This window comes from Plasmodium falciparum (assembly GCF_000002765.6).
Source record: "Plasmodium falciparum 3D7 genome assembly, chromosome: 14".
Taxonomy (NCBI): Eukaryota; Apicomplexa; class Aconoidasida; order Haemosporida; family Plasmodiidae; genus Plasmodium; species Plasmodium falciparum.
This window is the reverse complement of record NC_037283.1, coordinates 322,501-346,661: the sequence shown is the minus strand read 5'-3', so window position 1 is coordinate 346,661 and position 24,161 is coordinate 322,501. Positions and strand designations below refer to the sequence as shown.

The 24,161-nt window shown below is 20.8% G+C and overlaps 2 protein-coding genes across 2 annotated transcripts; one reads left to right on the top strand and one right to left on the bottom strand.

Moving 5' to 3' along the window:
* Positions 1–193: 193 nt before the first annotated feature.
* Positions 194–21,908, top strand: PF3D7_1408700 (conserved protein, unknown function; the record flags this gene model as incomplete). The annotated part of the gene is made up of 2 exons (XM_001348221.2): positions 194–21,548; positions 21,715–21,908. The coding sequence occupies 2 exons, from the start codon at positions 194–196 to the stop codon at positions 21,906–21,908; spliced, it is 21,549 nt and encodes a 7,182-aa protein (XP_001348257.2).
* A 581-nt stretch (positions 21,909–22,489) lies between these two features.
* On the bottom strand, positions 22,490–23,345 carry PF3D7_1408600 (40S ribosomal protein S8e, putative; the record flags this gene model as incomplete). The annotated part of the gene is made up of 2 exons (XM_001348220.1): positions 22,490–22,811; positions 23,011–23,345. The coding sequence occupies 2 exons, from the start codon at positions 23,343–23,345 to the stop codon at positions 22,490–22,492; spliced, it is 657 nt and encodes a 218-aa protein (XP_001348256.1).
* Positions 23,346–24,161: the final 816 nt, after the last annotated feature.

The following is a 24,161-nucleotide window of genomic DNA, read 5'->3' as shown; positions in this document are numbered from 1 at the left end:
TAATACATTTAAAAGAAAACGAAAAAAGAACAATATATATATATATATGTATATATTTCCTAATGTATGTTTATCCATATATATGACATGACATGCTTATTAAGCTAGTAGGCGTTATCATTCCTTATATCATATTATATTATATTTTATATTATTTTATTTTATTTATTTTTTTTTGTTGTTGTTGTAAGAAATGAATAATTATATTTGGAATAACACATATTCTTTAGAATTTTTAAGTGAAGACTTTTATGATTTGAATATTAGTACGAAAGACAATGTGTACGAAATAATAAAAAAAAAAAAAGACGAGAATGAAGTTGAGAGTTTGAGTATAAATATCAGTAGTCATATATGTATGTTTGTTCAATTAATAGATAATATAATTGGGAAATTAAGTTATAGTAATGACATAATAAATGATACATTAAATTATAAGAAATTGTCTGATGTTTTTAATTTTATAAAAAACCAATTATATAATTGTGATTATAGTTTATTTTTAAGAATTTATTCAATATATCATACTTATAATCATAGAAAAAATGGATACTTAGATGTCAATAATTTATATAACTTCATTTTAGACATTATTAATAAAATTGAAAATTTAAATGAAAATCATTTTTTAATATTACCTGGAGGTTTTTATTTACAGAAAGAAAAGATGTTAGTAAAAATTTTATATATTATACACAAAAAAAATAATTTATATAGTTTTGCAGTATTAAACAATTCTATATATGGAACACAATATCATTCATTTAAAATCGACGATATAGACAATTTAGGTATTTTATTAAGAGATGTAGTATTGTGTATAAAGAATATTCAGAAAAATTATTTAACAAATTCATTGTTTTGGTTATGTCTATATCGTTTATATATATTTCCTAATGCTGATAATGTAGACATATTGTATCAAATATTATTGCCTTATTTAAATAATTCTTTTCTTACAAATAATTGGAACATATGTGATAATAATACAATAAATGTGGTTTCTGATGAAAATGGTTCTAAAGATCATTCGAATGGTCTTATGAACACAAATAATAATATAAATAATTCCAATAACAACAACAATTTTAATAATAATAATAATTATAATAATAATTTTAATAATTATAATAATAACAACAATTATAATAACATTTATAATAATAATACACCATTTGATATGAATTTTTCAAATTTTAATAATAATTTAAATAATAACATTAATAATGTACAAGCCAATTTGGGTAATGGACCAAATTATATGAACACGTCAGGTAATAATTTTAACGGTTTCGATAATTTTAATAATATAAATAATTTAAATGATTTTGATGTATGGAATAATTTTAATTTTAATAATAGTGATAAATTTCCAAATGATTTAAATTATTTTAATGATTTCGATTTGAATGTGTTTCAAAATAATAATAATAATAATAATGTAATGATGGCTAGCCAAAATATACCTGTCCAATTTTCTGAACAGGCAAGGTATAATGATAATAAAAATGTGAGAAAAAAGAAAATTCGTGAGAAGTATGAGAAATATGGAGGTATATATGTAAATTTGTATAAAGACAAATTTACTTCATTTTCAATGAGTTTATATTATAGTATGATATATATGTTAAAGGTTATGAACATTGAAGAGGAAGATATTGAAGTATTTAAAATTTTTATATATTATAGTATTATATTAAAATTGTGTGACGATTTAATACGATACGAATATATAGAAAGGAGAAAGAATGAAATGGGAAACGTAAGGAGTAGTCAGCATGATAATAGTAATAATAATAACAACGAAGTTAATAATAATAATAACAATAACAATGTTAATAATTTTTATGGTAGTCAGGTTAATAATTATAATAATAACTTTGGTCATAATAATGTGTCATCTATATATAGCAATAATAATAATAGTGAACTTCACAAGAGTGAAAATAAGAACGATCCTAATAGAATCGATGATATATTTTTTGTGTTTTTAGATATGAGTGTAAGAAAATTGTGTGTGTTGTTTCATTTATACTTTTGTAAGATGAAGGTTGACGTGTACGATAAAAGTAAGATGATTAGAAGTAATGTGTTGAATGAAATTATGAAGAAAATATTATTTGTTAAATATATGTATAATAAGATAGAATTAAAAATTTATTCAGATTTAACATTAAATGTTGATATTATTAAGAATAGGAATTATGTTAATTCTATAAAATTTCCTTTGTATATAAAATTTGAAGAAGAATTGTTTAAAAGTTATCGTAAAGTTGAGATAAAAAAAGATATAAATATGCCTATATCATTTTATATATCTCGACGTAATGTTGAAAGTTTTAATGATTTATATGTGATATTATATGAAACAAATTTAATTACAAATATCTTAATAAATCAAAAAAGTTATATAAAACATTGTTATATATTAGCATTCTCATTTATTAGTCATGTATTAAATAATGTAATACCTTCTACTAAACATTTTATTTATTTGTCAAAATATGCAAAATTGAAAAGAGGTTTACAGTTGAGTATTTTTTATGAAATATACCGTATGTATAACAATATATATTTTATATCATGTTCATTACATGAAAATAAAGAAATCGTTATGTATAAAATAATTAATAGTTCTATGTTATTATTTTTATATGATTTCTTGTTACGAGTTAAATGTGTAGATGTATGTTCAATTTTTTCAATACATTATAATGGTTTTACGAACGATTCTAGTTATTATATGAACCAAAAGAGGCGGAAAAAGCAAAAGAAATATATAAAAAGTAAAAATGATAGAAAAGGAAGTGTGGTAAATAAGAGTAAGTATAATGACAAAAGTAGTAATAACTATGATAATAAATACAACAAATTTAAGGATAGGTACAAGGATAGCATGATACATAATAACGTGAATAATATATCGATGAGTAGTTATAATAGAAATAGTGATATAAATAATAGTAGTTCTAATAATGAGTATAACGATGACTCTTTTGTTTATGATAATATAAAAAGATTGAAGAAATGTCGCAACTTTAATGATAATGATAGCTATTCCTCTCTAGACGAATTAGCACATGCAAGTGAAGGTAATATTAGATTATCTGGTTATTGTATCGATATCTCTGTGTTGGAATGTTTTAGTAACTTCTTTTTAATTATAAACCCTAAATTAAATATAATACGATCTGATGTTATAGAATATTTTTACAAAATCAATGAAAAGAAAATAAATAAGAATAGTCAATTATTTTTGTTTGAAAAAAGTAATGATATAAATAGAAGTGAAATAGAAATATTAGAAAATATGAGTTTAGATTTAGGATTCGATAGGAAGAAGAATGATATAATAGAATATTATTGTGGTGAATGCATTTTATTTAAAAATTTAGTACCAGAATTTTATCATTTAAGAGATATGTTATTTATATTTAAATCATATATGTGTCCATATATAGAAAAGTTACCACAAGTAAAAGTGTATAAATATGATGATATAAATTTAAAATTTGAATATAAGAATAAATTAATAATAAGTGTATTTAATAAAAAGATCGATATATGTGGATATATGTGTCCACCGAAGGATACAAAATTTAATTTCTTTTCTTATATATATCAATTTATTCAAACACAAGAAAATAAAAAGGATAATTGTATATTAACATATTCAAATCCAAATATGTATACTACGGATATATATATTGAAAATGAATTGGATGTATTATATGTTAATGATTTACCATATTTTCATCCATCTTTAGATTTGAGAGATGTAGAAATCTTATTACAATATTTGACTGTACCATATATACGTATACCATTAATATTAGAGTTTTTTTGTGATAAGAATAGAATAAAGAGTTTCGAATCATTTGATATACAACAGTTAATATTATGTATTTTATTTGAGCCTTATATTTTTAAAAATAAATATAAAAATGTAGAAGAAGATAATTTCATACCTTCTAAGGATAGAAATATATTTGCTACAAAATATGGTTTATTAATAAACGAATTAATACATAGTCCAAAAAATGTATTATGTAGTGTCTATTCTTATTTAGAAATATTTTTTAGTTTTGATAATAACAATAGTATAAATCAAAAGGTTATATTTATATTTATAATTATTATAAGTTCATACGTTAATTCTTATATAAAATTAGTTTTAGAGACTAATAAGGAAATACGCAGAAATTTGAACAATATTGAAAATATTATAAATAAGAATAAGCTTATCAAGAAAAGGAAATCGTATAGGGAAAAATCGTATCCTCATAAAGATATCATAAGACCCTCCGAAGAAGAAAAAGAAAAGAAAAAAAGAACTATATCAAATTATGGTAATTGTGATATTAAGAAGGATAATAATGGTATTAATAATAACTCTGAGGAACATATTAATGGTATTCATTTTGATGGTAATGAGCGCACGTATTATAAATACAGAAAACATATAGAAAAAAGAGAAAGGAAACGAATGTTTAACTTTTTAAACAAACTTAAAAGGAAGCTAATAAAGAATGATTTATATTGTTCTGATGATGTCTTAATGAATTTGGAAAAATATTATAAAATGATAAAAAAAAAATTACAGAATGATGTATTAGGTTTATTATTAAAAAATATTCAGATGTGTATTCAAAAGAATGATATAACAACTGGTAGTATATTTTATGGTTGTATTTTATTAATATATCGAGATATAAAATTTAGAGAATTAAATAAGAATAATGTAAAACATATTTTATCTTCTATCTTTTTTATATTAACATATTATAATTTCAGTGCAGAAACAAATTATTCAGATTTAAAAAATATATATGGTTTGGGTTCTTTATTTGTAAATAATAACGATGGTACTAATAATAGTAATATTGTAGGAGAAACTAGATATTCTTTACAAAAGAGTACGAAATTATGCACAAAAGAAAATAGCTATAATGAGACAGATAGCTTTTCTCTTTTAATTAAAACGTTTTCTTTATGTGAATGTGATTTATTTATATCTATACATAAGTATAGAAATATGTTATTAAAATATTTGGAAAAGAATGAATTAGATCGGAATATTATATTTGAGCATACGATACATATATGTGCATGTGTCCATGACAATACACATAATGATAATAATAATAATAATAATAATAATAATAATAACAACAATATTGGAGGTAGTGTTAAAAAAAATGTGTATTATAATAATAGAATGAATAAACATAATGCTAATGTTTTCCTGAATTTTCGTACGAACGATAATATTATAAGAAAATGGCTACCTGTGCATAAATTTAAGCATGTAGGAATATATACCATTGAAGATATAAAGAATGAGAAAAATAAAAGAAAATATTTAAGTAATACAAATGAATATTTAGAACAGGAAGACAATCTAGGAAGACATACAAAAATGACAAAAAATTATTATGATAATGAATATGTAAAAGATAATAATTATCATGACATGAATAGGAATTATTATTTTACTTCATCTAGTAGCTCTTCTTATGATATGGATGACGATTTTTCGTCGTCAGAGGAAGATAGTAGTAGTTATAATGATGAGATATCGTTATCGTTTTGTGAGGATAATATGAATGAAGATATTAATGAAGATGAAAAAAAAAAAAAGATGACAGGTAAGGAAGAGCAAATAATAGTACAATATGAAAGAAATAATATGGATAATATGTCATATGATATAATGAGGATGGAAAAAAATGAGAAAAAGAAGAAATACAAAAATTATAATAAATATAGTAAAGGTATGAAATTAAAAAAGAAATTAAAATATGACAATTATATTGATAATAATAATAATAATAATAATAATAATAATAGTGATATGAAGAAAATAAATCCATTACATGACACAGAGTCCATCAATTCTAATGTTATGAATAATTATTTAAGCTTACCTTCCTTTTTTAAAAATAGTTATTATAATAAAGATGATAATAATATTTCATATAATAATAAAGTGAAGAGAAGAAAAAATTTAATTACAAGAAAGGATAGTATATTAAGTAATAATAAATATATATCGTATATAAAAAATATAATAAAAGAGAAAAATATCTTAATTAATCTTCAATTATTTACATTTTCTTATAAGGATAATAATATAATAACCTTGAATGATAATATAACAAAATTTAAAAATTATAGGGATGTATTTTTAAATGGAAGTAAGAATTTTATGAGTATAGAAAGACGAAGAAGAGGTTATAGAATGAAAAGACATATGAAAGTATTAATAACACAATCTTATCAAAATTTTTGTTCATTTAATATAATAGGAAAGAAACATAATTTAGAAGTGTGGAGAAATTCAAGTAGGATAACATATCATAATTTAATGTCTTATCCTTTTAATAAGTCTAAAATATTTTATTTAAAATCATCATCTCTTTTGAATAATATAAAAACTGTGAACAATAATAATAATTTAAATAATATAAATAATATAAATATAAATAATAATGCTCAAAATAATGATCATAATAATAATAATACAGTGGGACGTGATGAAAGTCTTATGATTACTTTCAACAATTTTCTTTTGAATGAAGTTAAATGTGGTGTATTATATGAACAGGAAAATAATGATATATACATAAAATTAATATGGAAATATAACATGAATGAATTGGAAAGACTTACTAATGAGAATAATATAAAAAGTGGTAATAATAAAAACACGGGTGAGGACAATAAGTTGCTGGAGAATGATATGAAAGATGAAGAACATAGGAAGATGTTAAAAAGAAAAAGAAAGAAAGAATTATATGACTTAAAATCTTTTAATATAAATTATGAGACACAAAATATTGAAGGTTTATTTAATTTTAAATACGAAGAAAATCAATATGATAGTAGTTTGATAAATACCACAAGTGAATCCTCATATAGTAACTGTAGTTCATATAATTCTGTATCCAAAAGAATGTTAAATAATATAAATGATGGGGATGAAAATAAAAGTGATATATCTTCCAAATCATTTAGTAGTAGCGTACTTATGATGATGATGATGAATAATAAGAGTTCTTCAAATTTATCTAGCTCGGATGATAACATCATTATAAGTAATAATGATAATATGAATAAAGATAATATTATTAATAATAATGATATGAATGAGGGTGTTTATTATAATGTTGATATAAATTCAAAAGAAGTAGACCCGATCTATAAAGTTAATAACGAATCTGTACAAATAAATTATAATAATAAAAAAAATGAAGATTATATTAATATAGGAAATAATAATTTAATGAAAAAAAAAAAAAAAAAAAAATATATTACTGATGGTAAATGTGATTCTTTATTATATACGAATGATGATACGTTTAACGAAGGTAACAAAAAGAATATTATTAATATAGATTTAAATAAAGAAAAAAAAAAAAAAAAAAAAAAAGATTCCATAAGTAAAGATATAAAAAAGAAGCATAATTATAAGAATCTTATGAATTTAAATATAGAAGAACATGGTTTACGAGAAATAATTTATCGTAAGGATGTGGATTGTATATTTATATATAATATATTTTTTCATATGAATCGATTTATAAAGAAATTATATTATTGTAGTGATATAAAGAAAATATATTTTTCGACAAGTATTAATAGATGTAAGAATTTGTTTTATCATTTTGAAAATAACAATGTACGTTTGTGTTATTATAATAACAGTGAAGGGTATGAAAAATATCATGTTAATATATCTCGAAATATATATAATAATATACAAGTACAGAATTATATGAGTCCAAATTATTTGTCAACTTTTGTTCCTTCCATATTATTAAAAAATTATAATTTTTGGTATAATAATAATGATAATAGTTTAATTGGTGAAATAAAACATAATAAGAAAAATAAGAAAAACAAAAATTTTATTATATATATTAAGTTGTTTAATGATAAGGGAGAAAATCAATATGACACAATTAATAGTAATAAAAGTGTTGGCAATAATAATAATAATAATATTAATAATAATGAGAACAATATATATGTTAATGAAAGTGAAAAACGAATGAACACAATATTTAATCTTATGAACAATTCAGGTGAGAAAAAAAGGAATATTCCTATTTATCCCTATGGTGTTATACAAAAATTAAATATATTTAACTCAAGAAAAATGAATGAACAAAAAATTACATCATTAAAAGTGAATGAAGAATATAAAGCTTTAACACTTATAAATATATTAAGTGTTGAGAATAACAATGTGTATAAGGATTTTTATAATATATTAAATAGATTTGATCATATAACATATATATTAATGTATACATTGAATGTACCTATACTATTTAATGATAATACATTTACACAGGATAGTAATAAAAATAGATATATAAATGATGATGAAATTAATTGTATGAACATAAATGTTGATATAATTGAAATCCCACGTTTAAATTTAACTTTAAAAAGAAATAATATCGATATAAAAATAAATACAAATGAAAAGAAGAGTATTGATTATGTAGATAATTATAATGAGAAATCTGGTTTAGGAAGAAATAAGAATACAACAAATAATAGTTGTATGAATAATAATATAAATAAAAAAGAAGGATGTAAATATTATTTTGAAGAGTTAAATATGTTTATATATAATGGTAATATACAAAAATATAATTATATATATAATGTAATAAAAAAAATGAATAATACTGTATTATTACAAAATCATAAAAATGATTTTTTTTTCTTAGTATCCTTATTAAATAAACCATTTTTTTTAAATATTTCTACTTTGTACAAAGAATTTAATAATAAAAATATACATTTATGTACATTGTTAGAAAAGCATATAAATGTATTACTAAAGAATTATATGTACGTAAGTATATATTATCACAATTTTAATATAAATACAACCAATGGTAATAAATATTTCGATTTATTAAATGAAGATTATAATAATAATGGTAATGGTCGAAATGGTTGTTCCTTACAATATATTGTATTATCTATACATAGTTCAAAATTATTTTTGAACTTTAGAAATTTGTATAGTTGTTTTTTTTTTATTGTATATAAGTATTTAAATAAGGAGCATGAAGAGGTTATAGAATATTGTAATAATTTAAGTATATGTAAAGAAGATATAAATGAAATCAATTATTTATTAAATATTTTAAATTATTGTGATTATTCTATATATTCAGATGTTGATTCTTGTGCATGTCGTTTGAAAATTTTCCTCACATTATCAAAACAGATAAAAATAATATTACAGAAAAAGCGATATCGAATTAATAGTAAGAAAAAGAACTCATGGGATGTAAACAATTATTATAATATATTTAATTATGTAAAATCGTTGTGGAATATAGAAAAGAATGATGACCAGGATGATAGTAGTAATAATGAATTGTATAATACTAATGATTATTATATAAATAAGAGGGCTTATAAAGATAAATATTATATGTTTGATAAGAATAAAGGTAGATCCCATAGTACAATGGGGCATAGAAATATATATACAAGTAAGAATAAAATGAAGAATAAGCATAGGAATGATAAGAATTATTATGATAAAGATGATACAAGAAACAATGTACATACATCTGACGATAGTAATAATAGTAGTATGTATAATACATTGAGTAATATTTCTTCGTCAAGTGATGATAATAATGTATCCTCTGAAAAGGATATTAAAAGAAAAGAATTGGATGCTGAAGAAAAAATTAATGAAGATGGTGATGAGGAAGATGATGATCATAATGATATCAATAATAATAATAATAATAATAATAATAATAATAGTAATAATAATAATGTTGATACCTTAAAAATATCTAATAAAAAGAAAAGAAAAAAATTAAAAACAAAATTGGTTGGACGATCAGGTGATGAAAAGAGTAAAAATAGAACTAAAGAACATTTTAATAATAATAAAAAGAAAAAGAATAATGTTAATAATAATAATGTAGGTGGTAGTAAAAACTTTATGGGTAATCAAAATGTATATTATAATGATGATAATAATATGGATTCTATTATTGTTTACTGGGATATATTTAAAGATATCGTTTTTTATATTAATAATTTATTATATATAAAAGCAAAATGTAAATTAACTATTGATGAAGAAATATTTTTATATCAAAATTGTAATATTAATATACATAAACATAAATTGATTTATAATAGATATATAATATTGAATAGTATTGTAGAATCTAAATTATCATCAAAAAATGGGAACCCCTTATTTTTTTATAATATCCTAAAAAAGAAACAAATAGAGAATCAAAAGAAAATGAGAAATTATGAAATATGTAAAAATAAAAAGAGGAATATTTTTGAAAATTTGTATAATAATAAGAATGAAGAATGTAAAAAAAGTAATATTCACGACATAGATGGTAAGGATAGTCCAATGGATAATTCTAACCTTGGATATGGAAATAATAACTATAGTTCTAATATGTTATATGATAATACTAACAATTCTTGTTTTATAAATAAAAAGGAAAATAATATAAGTTTTTTAAATAAAGAAGAAGAAGAAGAAAGAAAAAAAAAGAAAGAAGAAAATAAATACAAGTTACTAAATTTAGATAGTATAAAAGATAATTTGTTACATATGAAAGAAATGATAATAACTAACCGAATAGAACAGAAACATGCAGATTTAAATAATTTAGTGGTATCTATTAATGTTCCTAAAATAGAGACAGTAAAATATATAAATAATATTGATGAAAATATTTTTATGAATATTAATTTATATGATAATATAGGAAACATTATTAATAATATAAGTTATAAAAAATTAGAAGATAAGAATAATGTAGAAGCATTAAATTATTTAAATAATTTAATTAATACCATAGGTATACATAATTTTTTTGTTATATATAATTTTTTTATTAACAATTTGAATATTAAAATAGTTAAGGGGGAAAATACCTTTTTATATGCTAATTTATTATCTCGATTTTTATATTTTTATAATTATAATATAAGTCAGTATAGTAAAATCATATATATATTTATATTTATAATAAATCATCAAGAAATAATAAGTATGTTACCAAAAATTGATGATCAAAAATTAAAAAAAAATTATTTGAATTTTTTTAAAACCAATGATTCCTTATTTAATTTTTTTAACGATATATTTAAATTTGTACAATCATATCAAACGGATAAAAAAAAGAAAATAGATAAAAATATTATCCCTTTAAAAATAAATAATAATATTAATATATCCGTACGTGATCCAATGAAATATAGATTAATCATAAATATAAATGTGGATGATTATTTATGTGAAAAACGAATTATTAGACCATTCGAAATAAAAAATGGCTTCTATGTAGATTCTGAATTATTAAATGAATTATGTTTTAGTCCATTCAAAAAATTATATAAATACTTAAGAAAAATAAGAAATAACAACCAAATAGATAGTGTACTGCATGTAGGTATAGATACAAAATTAAATCATGATAAAAAGGATATTGGTACAGTAGACAAGGAAAAAAAAAATATATATATGGAGAAGACATGTGTAAATATAGAAACAGCTTTTAAGAATAACGATTCAAATGTTATGTTTGATGATAATATTAATAAAAAAAAACAAGAAGAAATGATTATACCTACGATGCATGAAAATAACGTAAAAAAAATTTCGAATATGAATGAAAAAATGGATAATGAGGATAAGAAGAGAAACAAAATATTAAATTTTGATTTTGAGAATTCTAATTTTTCTTGTCAGAATAGTTATTCAAAAAATTTTATAAGGAATATGAAAAATGATTATAATAAATATTTGGATTACCAAAAGAAAAAAATTGATTATGAATTTATTGGTTTTAGTGTGGAAGAAATTAAGATGACGTTTAACAATATAAAGAAGTTGAAGGAATATGTTAATATGTTTGTATGTATAAAAGATATATTATTAGAAATATTTATGGGAGATAATAAATTGTTAGAATGTATAAATGAATATATAGACGATTCAATGTATATAAATAAGGATTTTATTAAAAAGGAAAATGACAACAACAATAATAATAATAATAATAATAATAAAAATAATAATAATTATAATAGTAGTAGTAGTAGTAGTAATTTTTATTCTTTTGATAAGAATAATAATTTGAATGATTATAGTTTATCGAGTGATGAAGATATAAATTTATTGGCTAATAATTATTTATATAAATTTGGTATATTAGGAAAAGCAGAAAAAGAAATTAATTTAAAGATATTGATAAGCTGTTTTATGTCGAAATATGCTTATGAATATTTAATGCTTATTAACCCTAATTTGAATAGAAGTCATTCAGAAAAATATATAAATATTATTTTGTTGTATATGTTAATTATGAATAGAAAAATCTTTTTACATGAGTGTATAAATAATGTAATAAATATATTGAATATATTTAAGGTATATAATTTGAAGTTGAAAATATTAAAGCAAAGAGAAAAGGCATACAAATCAAGGACATCACTAGCATCAACAAATAGTAGTATCCTTAACAATAATAATGATAGTAATAATAATAGTAATAATAATAGTAATATACATATGAACAGTGAACATGTGAATGTTCTTAATAAAATTTTAAATATCCAAAAAAAAATTATTAATAAAGCTATAAATACCATAAAATTAGGTACGAAACAATTAACTCAGCTTACTACTACCGAAAGACATTACTTTTCTTTAAGAAATATTTCTAATAATAAAAAGGTGCTATATAAAAATTTAGAATATAATTCAGATTCTTCAGATGTATCTTCCTGTTATTTTTCTAGTGATAACAATGATTTGGATGATAAGGAGAACACGATGAATATCATGGAGATGAACAATGGAATCAACCACCACAATAATTATAATAATAATAGTAATAATAATAATAATAATAATAATAATTGTAGTAATAATCAAGATGAAGGAAATGACAAAGTAAATAATTCTTCATGTTATTATATAAAATATGGAGAGAAAGATTTTAATGTTAATTATTATTATACATATGATCCTAGACTACTTATTTTTGAATATACGAACAATTTAATTATTAGAAGAAAACAAGTAAAAATGATTAAAAAGTTAAAAAGAGATTTTATAAAAAAGAAAAAACAATACTGTTATCAAATAATTATGGGAGGTGGAAAAACGACGGTATTATCACCATTATATTTTTTAATATTTTCAAATTATTTCTTAATATTTAATATGTGTCCTCATCCATTAATACATTTTACAATGAACAGTTTCCGTTCTAGATTTTCCTCTATTATCAAGAAAAATATATTTTATTTTAATTTTAGTCGTTATAATAATATAACGACAGATTTATATATTAGTTTATGTAGTGCTTTAGAAAATAAATATATATTAGTAACCAGCCCGACATGTATAAAATCATTATTTTTAAAATTAATTTCAACTATACAAGAATTAAATAGTATCAAAACATTTGACATGTTAAAACAAAAGGCCAAAACACATATTACAGATGCTTTAACCAAATTTTTAGGTTTTCAGAATGAAGAAACGAAAGGTATAAATTCTGGTGTATCAAATACGATGTCATTAGCAAAAACTAGTATAAATAACAACAACTATAATAATATTAATAATAATAATAATAATAATATTACTATGGGTACACAATTTTCAAAGAATGGTTCCATGAGCTCTATTCCTTCGGATTACAATATGTTAAAGAAACAGTTAGATTTATGTGTTCGTATCTTTGACATATTAAATAAGAGTATTTTATTAATTGATGAAGTAGATAATGTATTACATCCATTAAAAAGTGAATTACATTGGCCTTACGGTATTAATAGAGATATTGATTTAGTAAATGTAGTACGAAATTTTACAGATATATTTATGAATAATCCATATTTAAAATTTTTATATAATAATAAGGATGATGAAAATGTAGATATCAAGAATGTAAAAATTTCGATAACTAATGAGATGAAGGCAAATGATAATTTGATATATAATATAAAACATTTGAAGGAGAATGAAGAAAGAGAGAGAGAACAAAATAAATTATTAATTAATTATAATACAGATCATATGTTAAAAAATGAATATAATATGTATAATAAAATGGAGGATATGATAGGAAGACATAAGAATTCGATTGATTTAGGTGAAAAGCATATTATGATGAATAATATGAATTATTCAAAATATAAATCTCCTTTATATAATAAGAAGAAAGAAGATTTATATAATGATCATCATGATGATAATATTATAAATAATAAAAGTACAGGATGTGTAGTAACAAGTGGTGATATTGTCAAAGCATTGAATAATACAGAGAAAGATATAAGTTTTACTCATATTGATTTAAGTTTATTTAGATATAAATTATGTTGGATTTTAATCGATTTCTTTTTCTATCCTATATGTAAAAAATTGACTGTTCCTATGAATGTACATTTTAATATAAATGCTGATTATATTAATGATTTGTTATTAGTTTTTAATAAGGAAGTAGATATCGGTGTAAAGAATCATGATATTTCTTTTATACCACATTTTCATATAATTAATTATAAATGGTATGATAATATCGTATGGATTTTAGCTAGGTATACTTATTATTTTTTATTATCGTATAAGTTCAATGGTTTATCACAAAAGATTGTGGAATCGTATTTATGTATTCCTCTTTGTATTGGATACAACGATATTGTAAGTAATAAAGGAAGAAATAATAATGGAAACATGAATTATGCTACTATGAGAAGATTATTAAATATAAAAAAAATTCACAATAAAAATTATAATATGAATATAAATAATGTACATATGAATAACATGAATGAATCTGATATTTGTTTTTCTAATGATTATCATTTAAAAATTTTCGAAAAAATAAATCAACTTGAATTTGTATTTTGTAAAATGTTAAATTTATGCCGTCTATATATTAATGGAATATTACCATTCGTATTTACAAAAATTAATACAGTGCATTATGGTATATTATCCGTTGAACAAATTAATAAGTGTAAAATTATTATGAGTAAAAGTAGATATTTCTTAGCAGTACCTTATATAGGAAAGGATACACCTTCTAGTATGTCTGAATATACTAATGTGGATGTTGTAGTAGCTTTAACTATATTATCGTATAGATATCAAGGAATGAGGTATGTTGATTTTATGCTGTCTCTTAAGAATATTTTGTATAATTATTCATTAGAAAAGGATAATGAGCATATACAAAAGGATACATCAGACGATAGTTCTGATACGACTTTGAACAATTTTATAACGGATGAAAGTTCAAGTGAATCTTCTCATTCTACTAAAGCGTTGTCAGAAGATTCTACATCTAGGAAAAGAAATATATCCGAGCGAAGAGACAATATATCCCAATCTTTAATATCAAAAAGTATAGACAATGTGAATGATTCGGAAAATACAGAAGAAAGTTTGAATGAAGAAAATGGACAAGAAGATTATTCTTCCAATATTGAAAGCGATGCATCTTCTTCTTCGTCATATTATAGTTCATCGGATAGTAGAAATGATGTGAGTTTAATAAATTTGGGAAAGTCTAATGACAGAGTTATATCGTCAACTTGTGTAAAAGATATGTCCATAGAAGAGGAAGCAAAGATTAATGGAGACATACAAAAGGAAGTAAAACATGACATATTTATTCATGAAGAAAATAATAAAAAGAAACAAAATAATAATAATAATAATAATAATAATAGTAAAAATAATGAAAAGTTAAACAAGAGAAAGAAGAAGAAGAAGAAGAAGAAGCATATAAATAATAAAAAAAACAATGAGCATACTTTTAAAAATGATGAAAAGAAATATACGAATAGAAGAAAAAGAAATTTATATGGTTCCAATAATGATGATAATAATAAAACTAATCAGAGATATGTTGAAATAAAAAGCATGTATACTTTATATAAAGAAATAATTGAAAGTAGTGGTGCTAAAATTTTGAAGACTAAGAAATATATTAATAATAGTAATTTTTTTGATTATGATAATACTGTAAAAAGAAGAGAAGAGAAAAAAAAAAGTAAATTAGGAAATTATGTAGATAATATAGATAAAATAAATTTAAATGATAGTGAAACATTATATAATCTATACAATTTGATAAAAATGAATCCATTATTAATTAGTTATTTCTTATTAGGAATTATATTAGAAAAATATATTAAACATACAGAAAAACAATTATCATCAAATTCACAAGATTTTACAAATAATATTTTATTTAAATATGTATTAGGATATAGTGGTACTAGTAATGATATTTTACCTGAAGAAATATGTAAATGTAAATATGAAAAGCGAACTATAGGATCCATATTGAATATTATTAATGATACGAACATCGTTAATTTTATATTTTTACCATCTAAATTTTCACCTATTCAAATATTAAAAAGTTTAGGATATTCTAAAATAAAATTTAATAGTTTAATAGACACAGGTTATTTAATTAATAATATATCTCCCAAAAAAGTGGCTTACTACATTTTACAGTTTCTTGATTATATTGATTGTTGTATATATATAGATAATGGTAAGCACATGTGTATGTTACCTATGGAAAAGCGACGTTTAAAAAAAAGAAGAAGGAAAATAAAAAGAAACAAGAACGGAAAGAATATCCAAAAGATGGAATGTGATAATGAAGAGATGATTATCAATCCTGATTTATTGATGAAAGGATATCAATCAAAAAATGAGCAGAATGAAACGAAGACGAATATTGTTAAGGAAAATGATTTATATAAAAAGAAAGTAAAAAAATCAAAAAAAAGCAAAAAAGAAAGAAAATCTAAAAAGTGGAACTCAAAGATAGAGGATAATCTTAATTTTAGTGTTGAAATTATTCCTTTACAAGATTGTTATGTGCCAATAAAACGACGATTTATATATTTTGATCATATAAATACTTTTGGTCAGGATATAAAACAATACATTAATGCGAATAGTTTAGTAACTGTTAATATAGGTAATGATATCTCATCATTTAGTCAAGGTGTTTTTAGATTGAGATCGATAGGTATGAACCAAAAGATTTTTTTCTTAATACCTTTGTGTCTTGTGAAATTAATGAATATAAATACGAATTTGTTTAACGAATTAATATATTCGTCTTTTATGAAAAAACACGATACAAACGATGACAAAAATAATAATAACAGCAGCAATAATAATAATAATAATAAGACTAGTGTCATGGGGAAGAGGAACAAAATAAATATCATGAAAAAATTTCAGAGGTCTAAAAAGGTGATAATAAAAATGTGTAATAAAAATTATAGTGATGATAGTAAATCAGGTTCTGATTCGGATCCCATTCTTTTTAGTAGTACAGATAGTAGTGATAGTAATAATAGTAATAATAGTAATAATAGTAGTAATAGTAGTTATGATAATAATAATAATATGGAGAATTATATGAAGGATGTGGAATTATTTAGTACATATATAAATAATAATAACGAGAAATATATTTTAAATAATGATTATATTGATGAAGAAAATATGCTTTATATGATGGATTGTTATAATAGTATCTTTTTAGATAATGAGGTGAAAGAGAATGTATTAAAAGAATTAACCCATTTTTTAATTTTAAATAATATTAATAATAATGTAAAACAATGTGAATTATTATGTGTACATGGTATTGTAAATTTAATTAAAAAGAAAAGTATAAAAACATTAATTGATAATTATATAAATATTGGTGTCATAAGTTATAAGGAATATTTAGATATATTTAATACTAGTATAGATTTCGATATACAAACACAAGTACCATCTAAAAATAATTCATTATTATGTATGGTTCAACTTATAGAGAAATTTCATAAAATTTTTACTGCACAAGATGAATTATATATACAAGATATTATATATAAATATTTTTGTTTACATTATGATTTTTCTAATAAAACTATTTATATGTATTTTGATGCTTTTTTTCCGAAAAAATATTTTTTAAAAATGAATGTGTCACAAGTAATATTAGATTTATTCAACAAATTGAAGAAAATTAAAAAAGATAACTTGATATTAAACAAGAAAAAAATACTCATGAAAACATCTGACAATAATTGTGGTATATATAATAATTATAATAATGATGATGATGATGATAATAATAGTAATATAGATAATCATTTGTTTAGTATGGAAAATGAACAAGAAAAGGAAAAGGAAAAGGAGAAGGAAAAAGAAAAGGAAAAAGAAAAGGAGAAGGAAAAAGAAAAAGAAAAAGAAAAAGAAGAAGAAAAAATCGTAGATGATCCAAAAAAGAAAAATATAAAATATAAAAAAGATGAATATAAATTATATCATTGGACTGTAGACGATATTAATATTGACTTATATGGCATGCCAAATAAAGATCATATTAATAATAAAAGTACAAAAAATTTTATGAATAATAAAATTAATGAAACGTTTAAAAAATTAAGAGATGATGGGCCATTATTTATACCTTTGAACAAAATGTGTGTGAACGATATATATTTGAACTTTCCTTCCTATATATATGTATCTAAAAATTTTATAAATAATGAGAATATAAATACGAAAAGGGTAAAAAAATTGAAGAATGTGTTGGTAGTTATAGAGTGTGTTTATAATAACACGAAGGGGTATGATATTAACATGGACGATAAGAACACCATTAATAATGTGAGCAATATGGATAATATGAACAGTATGAACAATACCTGTAGTATCAATTATATGAATAATAATAACTGTAGTATCAATTATATGAATAATAATTATGATGTATATGGAGAAAGAGATATACTTAAAAATATTTGGAATATATTAAATGAAAGCGACAATATTGAAGAAATGTTAAATATATTAGATATTAACGCATTTAAATATTCTTATGATTTATCAAATGTTATAAGAAATTATTTAGATAAGAATAGAAATGTAAATAATAATTCTTTTATAAATTTTACAAATATTTTGAATGAATTGGAGTTATATTTTTGTAACGGTAACAAGAAATATATTATTGTAAGTTTACAAGAAGCAGAGACGTTGAGATATCATGTACATAAAAGATCGAACATTCAAAAAATTTATGAAGCCTTTTTTAGGAGTACAGTACATGTGAATAATAAGGAACAAATAAAATGTATGTATAATGATAAAGAGGAAGATCAAAATGTAGATCAATATGTAGATCAAAATGTAGATCAATATGTAGATCAATATGTAGATCAAAATGTAGATCAATATGTAGATCAATATGTAGATCAAAAGAATCATGAGCATTTTAAAACATCCAAACTTTGTGTTCAGGATAATATTAATAATAATTATAAAGAGAAGGAAAATATGAACATATTTGATATAATAGAAGAAAAAAACAATAATAAAAAGAACCACATTAGTAATAATAATGTTGTTGATGTGGACATAGGTAAAAACATTTCAAACGATATAGATACATATATTAAGGATAATATGAATGATGATAATTTGTTAAATGATCCTTGGGGATTACAAGAAAATATTCCTAATATCAATTTGATTGGTGATAAATCAAATGATAGTATAGATAATTTTTTTTCAGGAAATATGGATAAAATAAATAATAAAAATATTGTTGAACATAATAATATAGATAAGATAGATAATAAAATAGAAAAGAAAGAGAATACATATAATAAGAATATTCTAGATATAATGAATATTAAAGATTGTGGTCAAAATATGTTAATTGCTTGTAATAATATTAATATAAATATTTATAATTATAATTTTTGGTTTACTCCTATAGAAATTAGTGATAAGAATAATTTAAGAAAATATTTGTCAAGACAAATACAAATTGTTTATAGTGTTTGTAAATTTTTTAATTCTGATCGTAAATTTATTGATGCTCATGTAAATTTATTATTACAATATTTAAATTTTAATCCACCTAAACATCGTTTTAATTATTTTAACGAATTATATTTAATAAGAAGACTTATGAAAGAAAACCAAAATAGTGGTCTTAAAAATATTGAAAAGAATTTTTATGCACCTAAAAAATTACAACTTGAAATTTTAGAGAAAAAATTATTTGAAGGTAATGGTGATATATACGCTTTTAAAGTTATTCAGGAAAGGGTAAGGCAAAGTTTAAAAGGGAAAAATTTAACATTACAAAAAATATTTGAAAAAGATTTAAATTATATATGTACTATGGAAGATATAAGAATAGTATTCGATTATTTAAATATAAGGGATAAGAATTGTATTAACATATTATTTGATGTATTAGGAAGAAATATTACTCTGCATGAATTATGTTTATTTCTTAATCCCGTAGAAAATAGAAGAGATAAAAAGTACAATCGTTTAGAAAAAAATAAAAGGATGAATGGAAATATGCTACAGAATGATATGAATTATATAAATAATAATATATTACAAACACAAAATATAGGTATTCAAAATAAGGGGAACAATAATAATAATAATAATAATTACATTGATCATCAACATAATAATCTTATAAGAGATATCGAAAAACATTTAAAGAATTTTAGATTTAGTTTAACAGAACATACACATATGAAATTAGTATGGTCAGGAAAAATAGCACACCAGAGAATACATCATGATATGACACATGAGAATAATAAAAACGAAATGTGTAGTATGAATAATATAAATCCTTCATCATATAATTTTGCTAAAAATGAATCACACCACAACAATATGAATAATAACAAGAACAGCTTTAGTAATAATAATAATAATAATAATAATCAATATGATTATGTGAAGAAATCATCAACAAATGATTTAATCAGTGATATATTTTATACATTCCAAAATAAAACCCATAATAGAGATGAAATAAATCTATTAAGTAATACAAATCAACAAAATAATATTAATAAGATGTCATATAATGAGGATATGTTTTATATATATGAAGCTGAAAATGTTGATCCAAAGGATAGAGGAATTATGAGTAAAAATAAACATAAAATTGTATGCGGTCATTACGCATCAAATAAAATGTATGATATTAATAATAATAATAATAATATAAATAATAATTGTAGTAATAATATATATAACAGTATTAATGCTTTTCCAATTATTGAAATGACGGATATTACTATTAATAGTATGTATACAAGTACATCAGGAAATGATATGCTAAATTTATTATTTCCATATCCAAAAAAATATCTTTTATTATGGCATGAAGATTATTCTTTAAAAAATGTAAATGAATGTTTACATATATGGAAACCTATCTTGTCTTCTTCAGCTCATTTTTCCAATAATATTTTTGTTGGTCATGTAGCTACAGTAGGACCACAAAGCCCACCATTAAATAAAATTAGAGCTATTCCAAAGGTACTTGTAAAAAATGTTCAATCAAAAAAATATTCCACTTTTTTTGCGGACAATAGTTTTGCTATTGATAATTCTGGTGTTTTCAGAACATTAAACATACACTTTTTTAGTAAGTTCAAATGAAAAAAAAAAAAAAAAAAAAAAAAAAAAAAAAAAAAAAAAAAAAATAAAAAAATTCAAATATGTGTATATGTATTACATATGATTATTTATTATTATTTTATGTGAACACTAATATTTTTTTTTCTTTTTTTTTTTCTTATTTTTTTTTTTAGATGGCTTGGAGTTCAAAAATTATGAAGAATTTTCCTTTAGGAACTTTTCCTTAAGTATTATTTCCAAGATGAAAAAAATAAAATCTGTGAATGAAGATATATTTAATTTGTGGGGAGATGAAAATAATGAAATTGAACAAGACGAAGATGACGAATCTTCGTCAGAATGGGAAATTATTGCGCAACCTTTTTAAATAATATATTATATTATATATATATATATATATATATATGATTATGTGTTATTATTTTATGTAAATCTTAATATATTTTTTTTTTTTTTTCTAACAAATATATATTGTCATATATACATGTATACATTTTATTTCTTTTGTAATAACCGTTTAGACTTTTTGTTCAAAAAAATAAATTTATAAAAAAAACATTCTTGTCTTTCCATAATATCTTATTTGATATTCATTATATTTTATGTATTAATATGTTATAACAAAAATATAGAATACTTAATTATTTTAATATATATATATTTTAATATTAAAAATATTGTATATTCTTATATACAAAACGAAAGTTTAATTTATATATATGTGTGTGTTTCTGTATGTGAATAACATACATGATATTATATCACATTATTAATTAATAAAAAAAAAAAAAAAAAAAAAAAAAAAATAATAATAATAATAAATAAAAATATAAATATAAACATATATTTATATATATATTTTTTTTTATTCGTCGCGCTTTTTTTTTTTTAAAGTAGAACACTTATATATATATATATGCATAAAATATATAAAACTCTAAAATATATTTAGTTTCTCTTTTTTTTATCCATTTTACGTTTGTAAAATAATAATTCATCTCCTTCAATAATATAACCATCTGCTTTACCACATTGACCTGGTCTGCTACTAATACATGCCAAGACTCTTCCTTGTTTAAATTGTTCAAGTAATAAAGGATCTATATTTTTGGATTTACCTATTTTTTTAATAACACCATATGTTTTTGTGGTTTCATCCTTTGCAGCTTCTTCGTTGTTTTCTACTTCTTGTTTATTTTCTTCCTTATTATCTTCTTCCTTCTTTTCTTTCTTCTTTTTTCCAAGGGTTGTTCCGAATGTGTTTTCATACCTATATATAATTTGTGAAAAATTAGAGAGATTTATGAAAAAAGGAGAAATAAAAGGTAAACGTAAATAAATATGTATATAAATAAATAAATAAATACATATCCATGTACATACATATATATAAATATATATTTATATATATATATATTTATATATATATATATATATGTGCATAGGTTTATGTTTGTTCTTATTATTACCATGTGGTGAATGGGTGGGAATCTATTACGACTATACAATTTTTGACGAGTGTTTTTGTTCTTACAAGTTCGTTGTTTGATGCATTATAAACAACATCAATAATTCTTGTATTCTTTGAAATACCAAAGGTAGGCCATGAAAAACTACCTGAATCTAATTTAATGGCACGATATTTGTAATTTCTTCCTCTTCCTCTAACTACGTGTACTTGTCTGCTACCTAATTTGGTATTTGAAGGAGGCCTACCTAATTCATATTTTCTTTTTTTCTTGTGGATCTTTTTTTTTCCACCTGTCAAGCGAAGCTTGTGTCTTCCGTCACGGCTAATACCCATCTGGATATAAATAAAATGTATATTACAAATTAATAAAAGATAAAGTACAAATCGGAAAATGAATATATATATATAATATATATATATAATAAATATAATTTTTTTTTTTTTTTAATGATGATGGGTTTTTCACGAAATGTAATGTATACTTATATAATATATATAAAATAATATATATATATATATATATATATATATATTAATTGTATATATTATATATTATATATTATATATGTATATTTATTTATATTATTTATTATTTATTTATTTTTTATTATATATATAATAATTCATTAAAAATATATACTATAAAAACACTTATATATAATATTTTTATTTTTGAAATATTGTCAGATAAAATAATAAGTAACATTTCTATTTTCCCCATCCATAAATTTTTCTTTACATAACATATTTTTATTCATATATATTTTATGTTTTTTTCCTTTTTAATTACCTTATTTTAATGTTTTAAAAAGAAAGTGTAATTTTATAATAATAATAATAATAATAAGAATAATAATATATATTATATATTATATATAATACAATCTTTTATTTCTTTTTTTATATATAATATAATAAATATTTTTATAAAAAAAATAAATTCTTATAAAAATAATAAAAATAATCAATCCATTAAAAAAAAAATATATATATTATATTATATTATATATATATATAAAAATATTTATACATATATTATAAATAATGTATTTTATTATTTCATGACTTAAAAAATTTTGTACTATAAATTAAAATGTTACAACAAAATTTCTCTTTAACTTTTTTCTTTTTTTTTTTAATGAGTTCTTT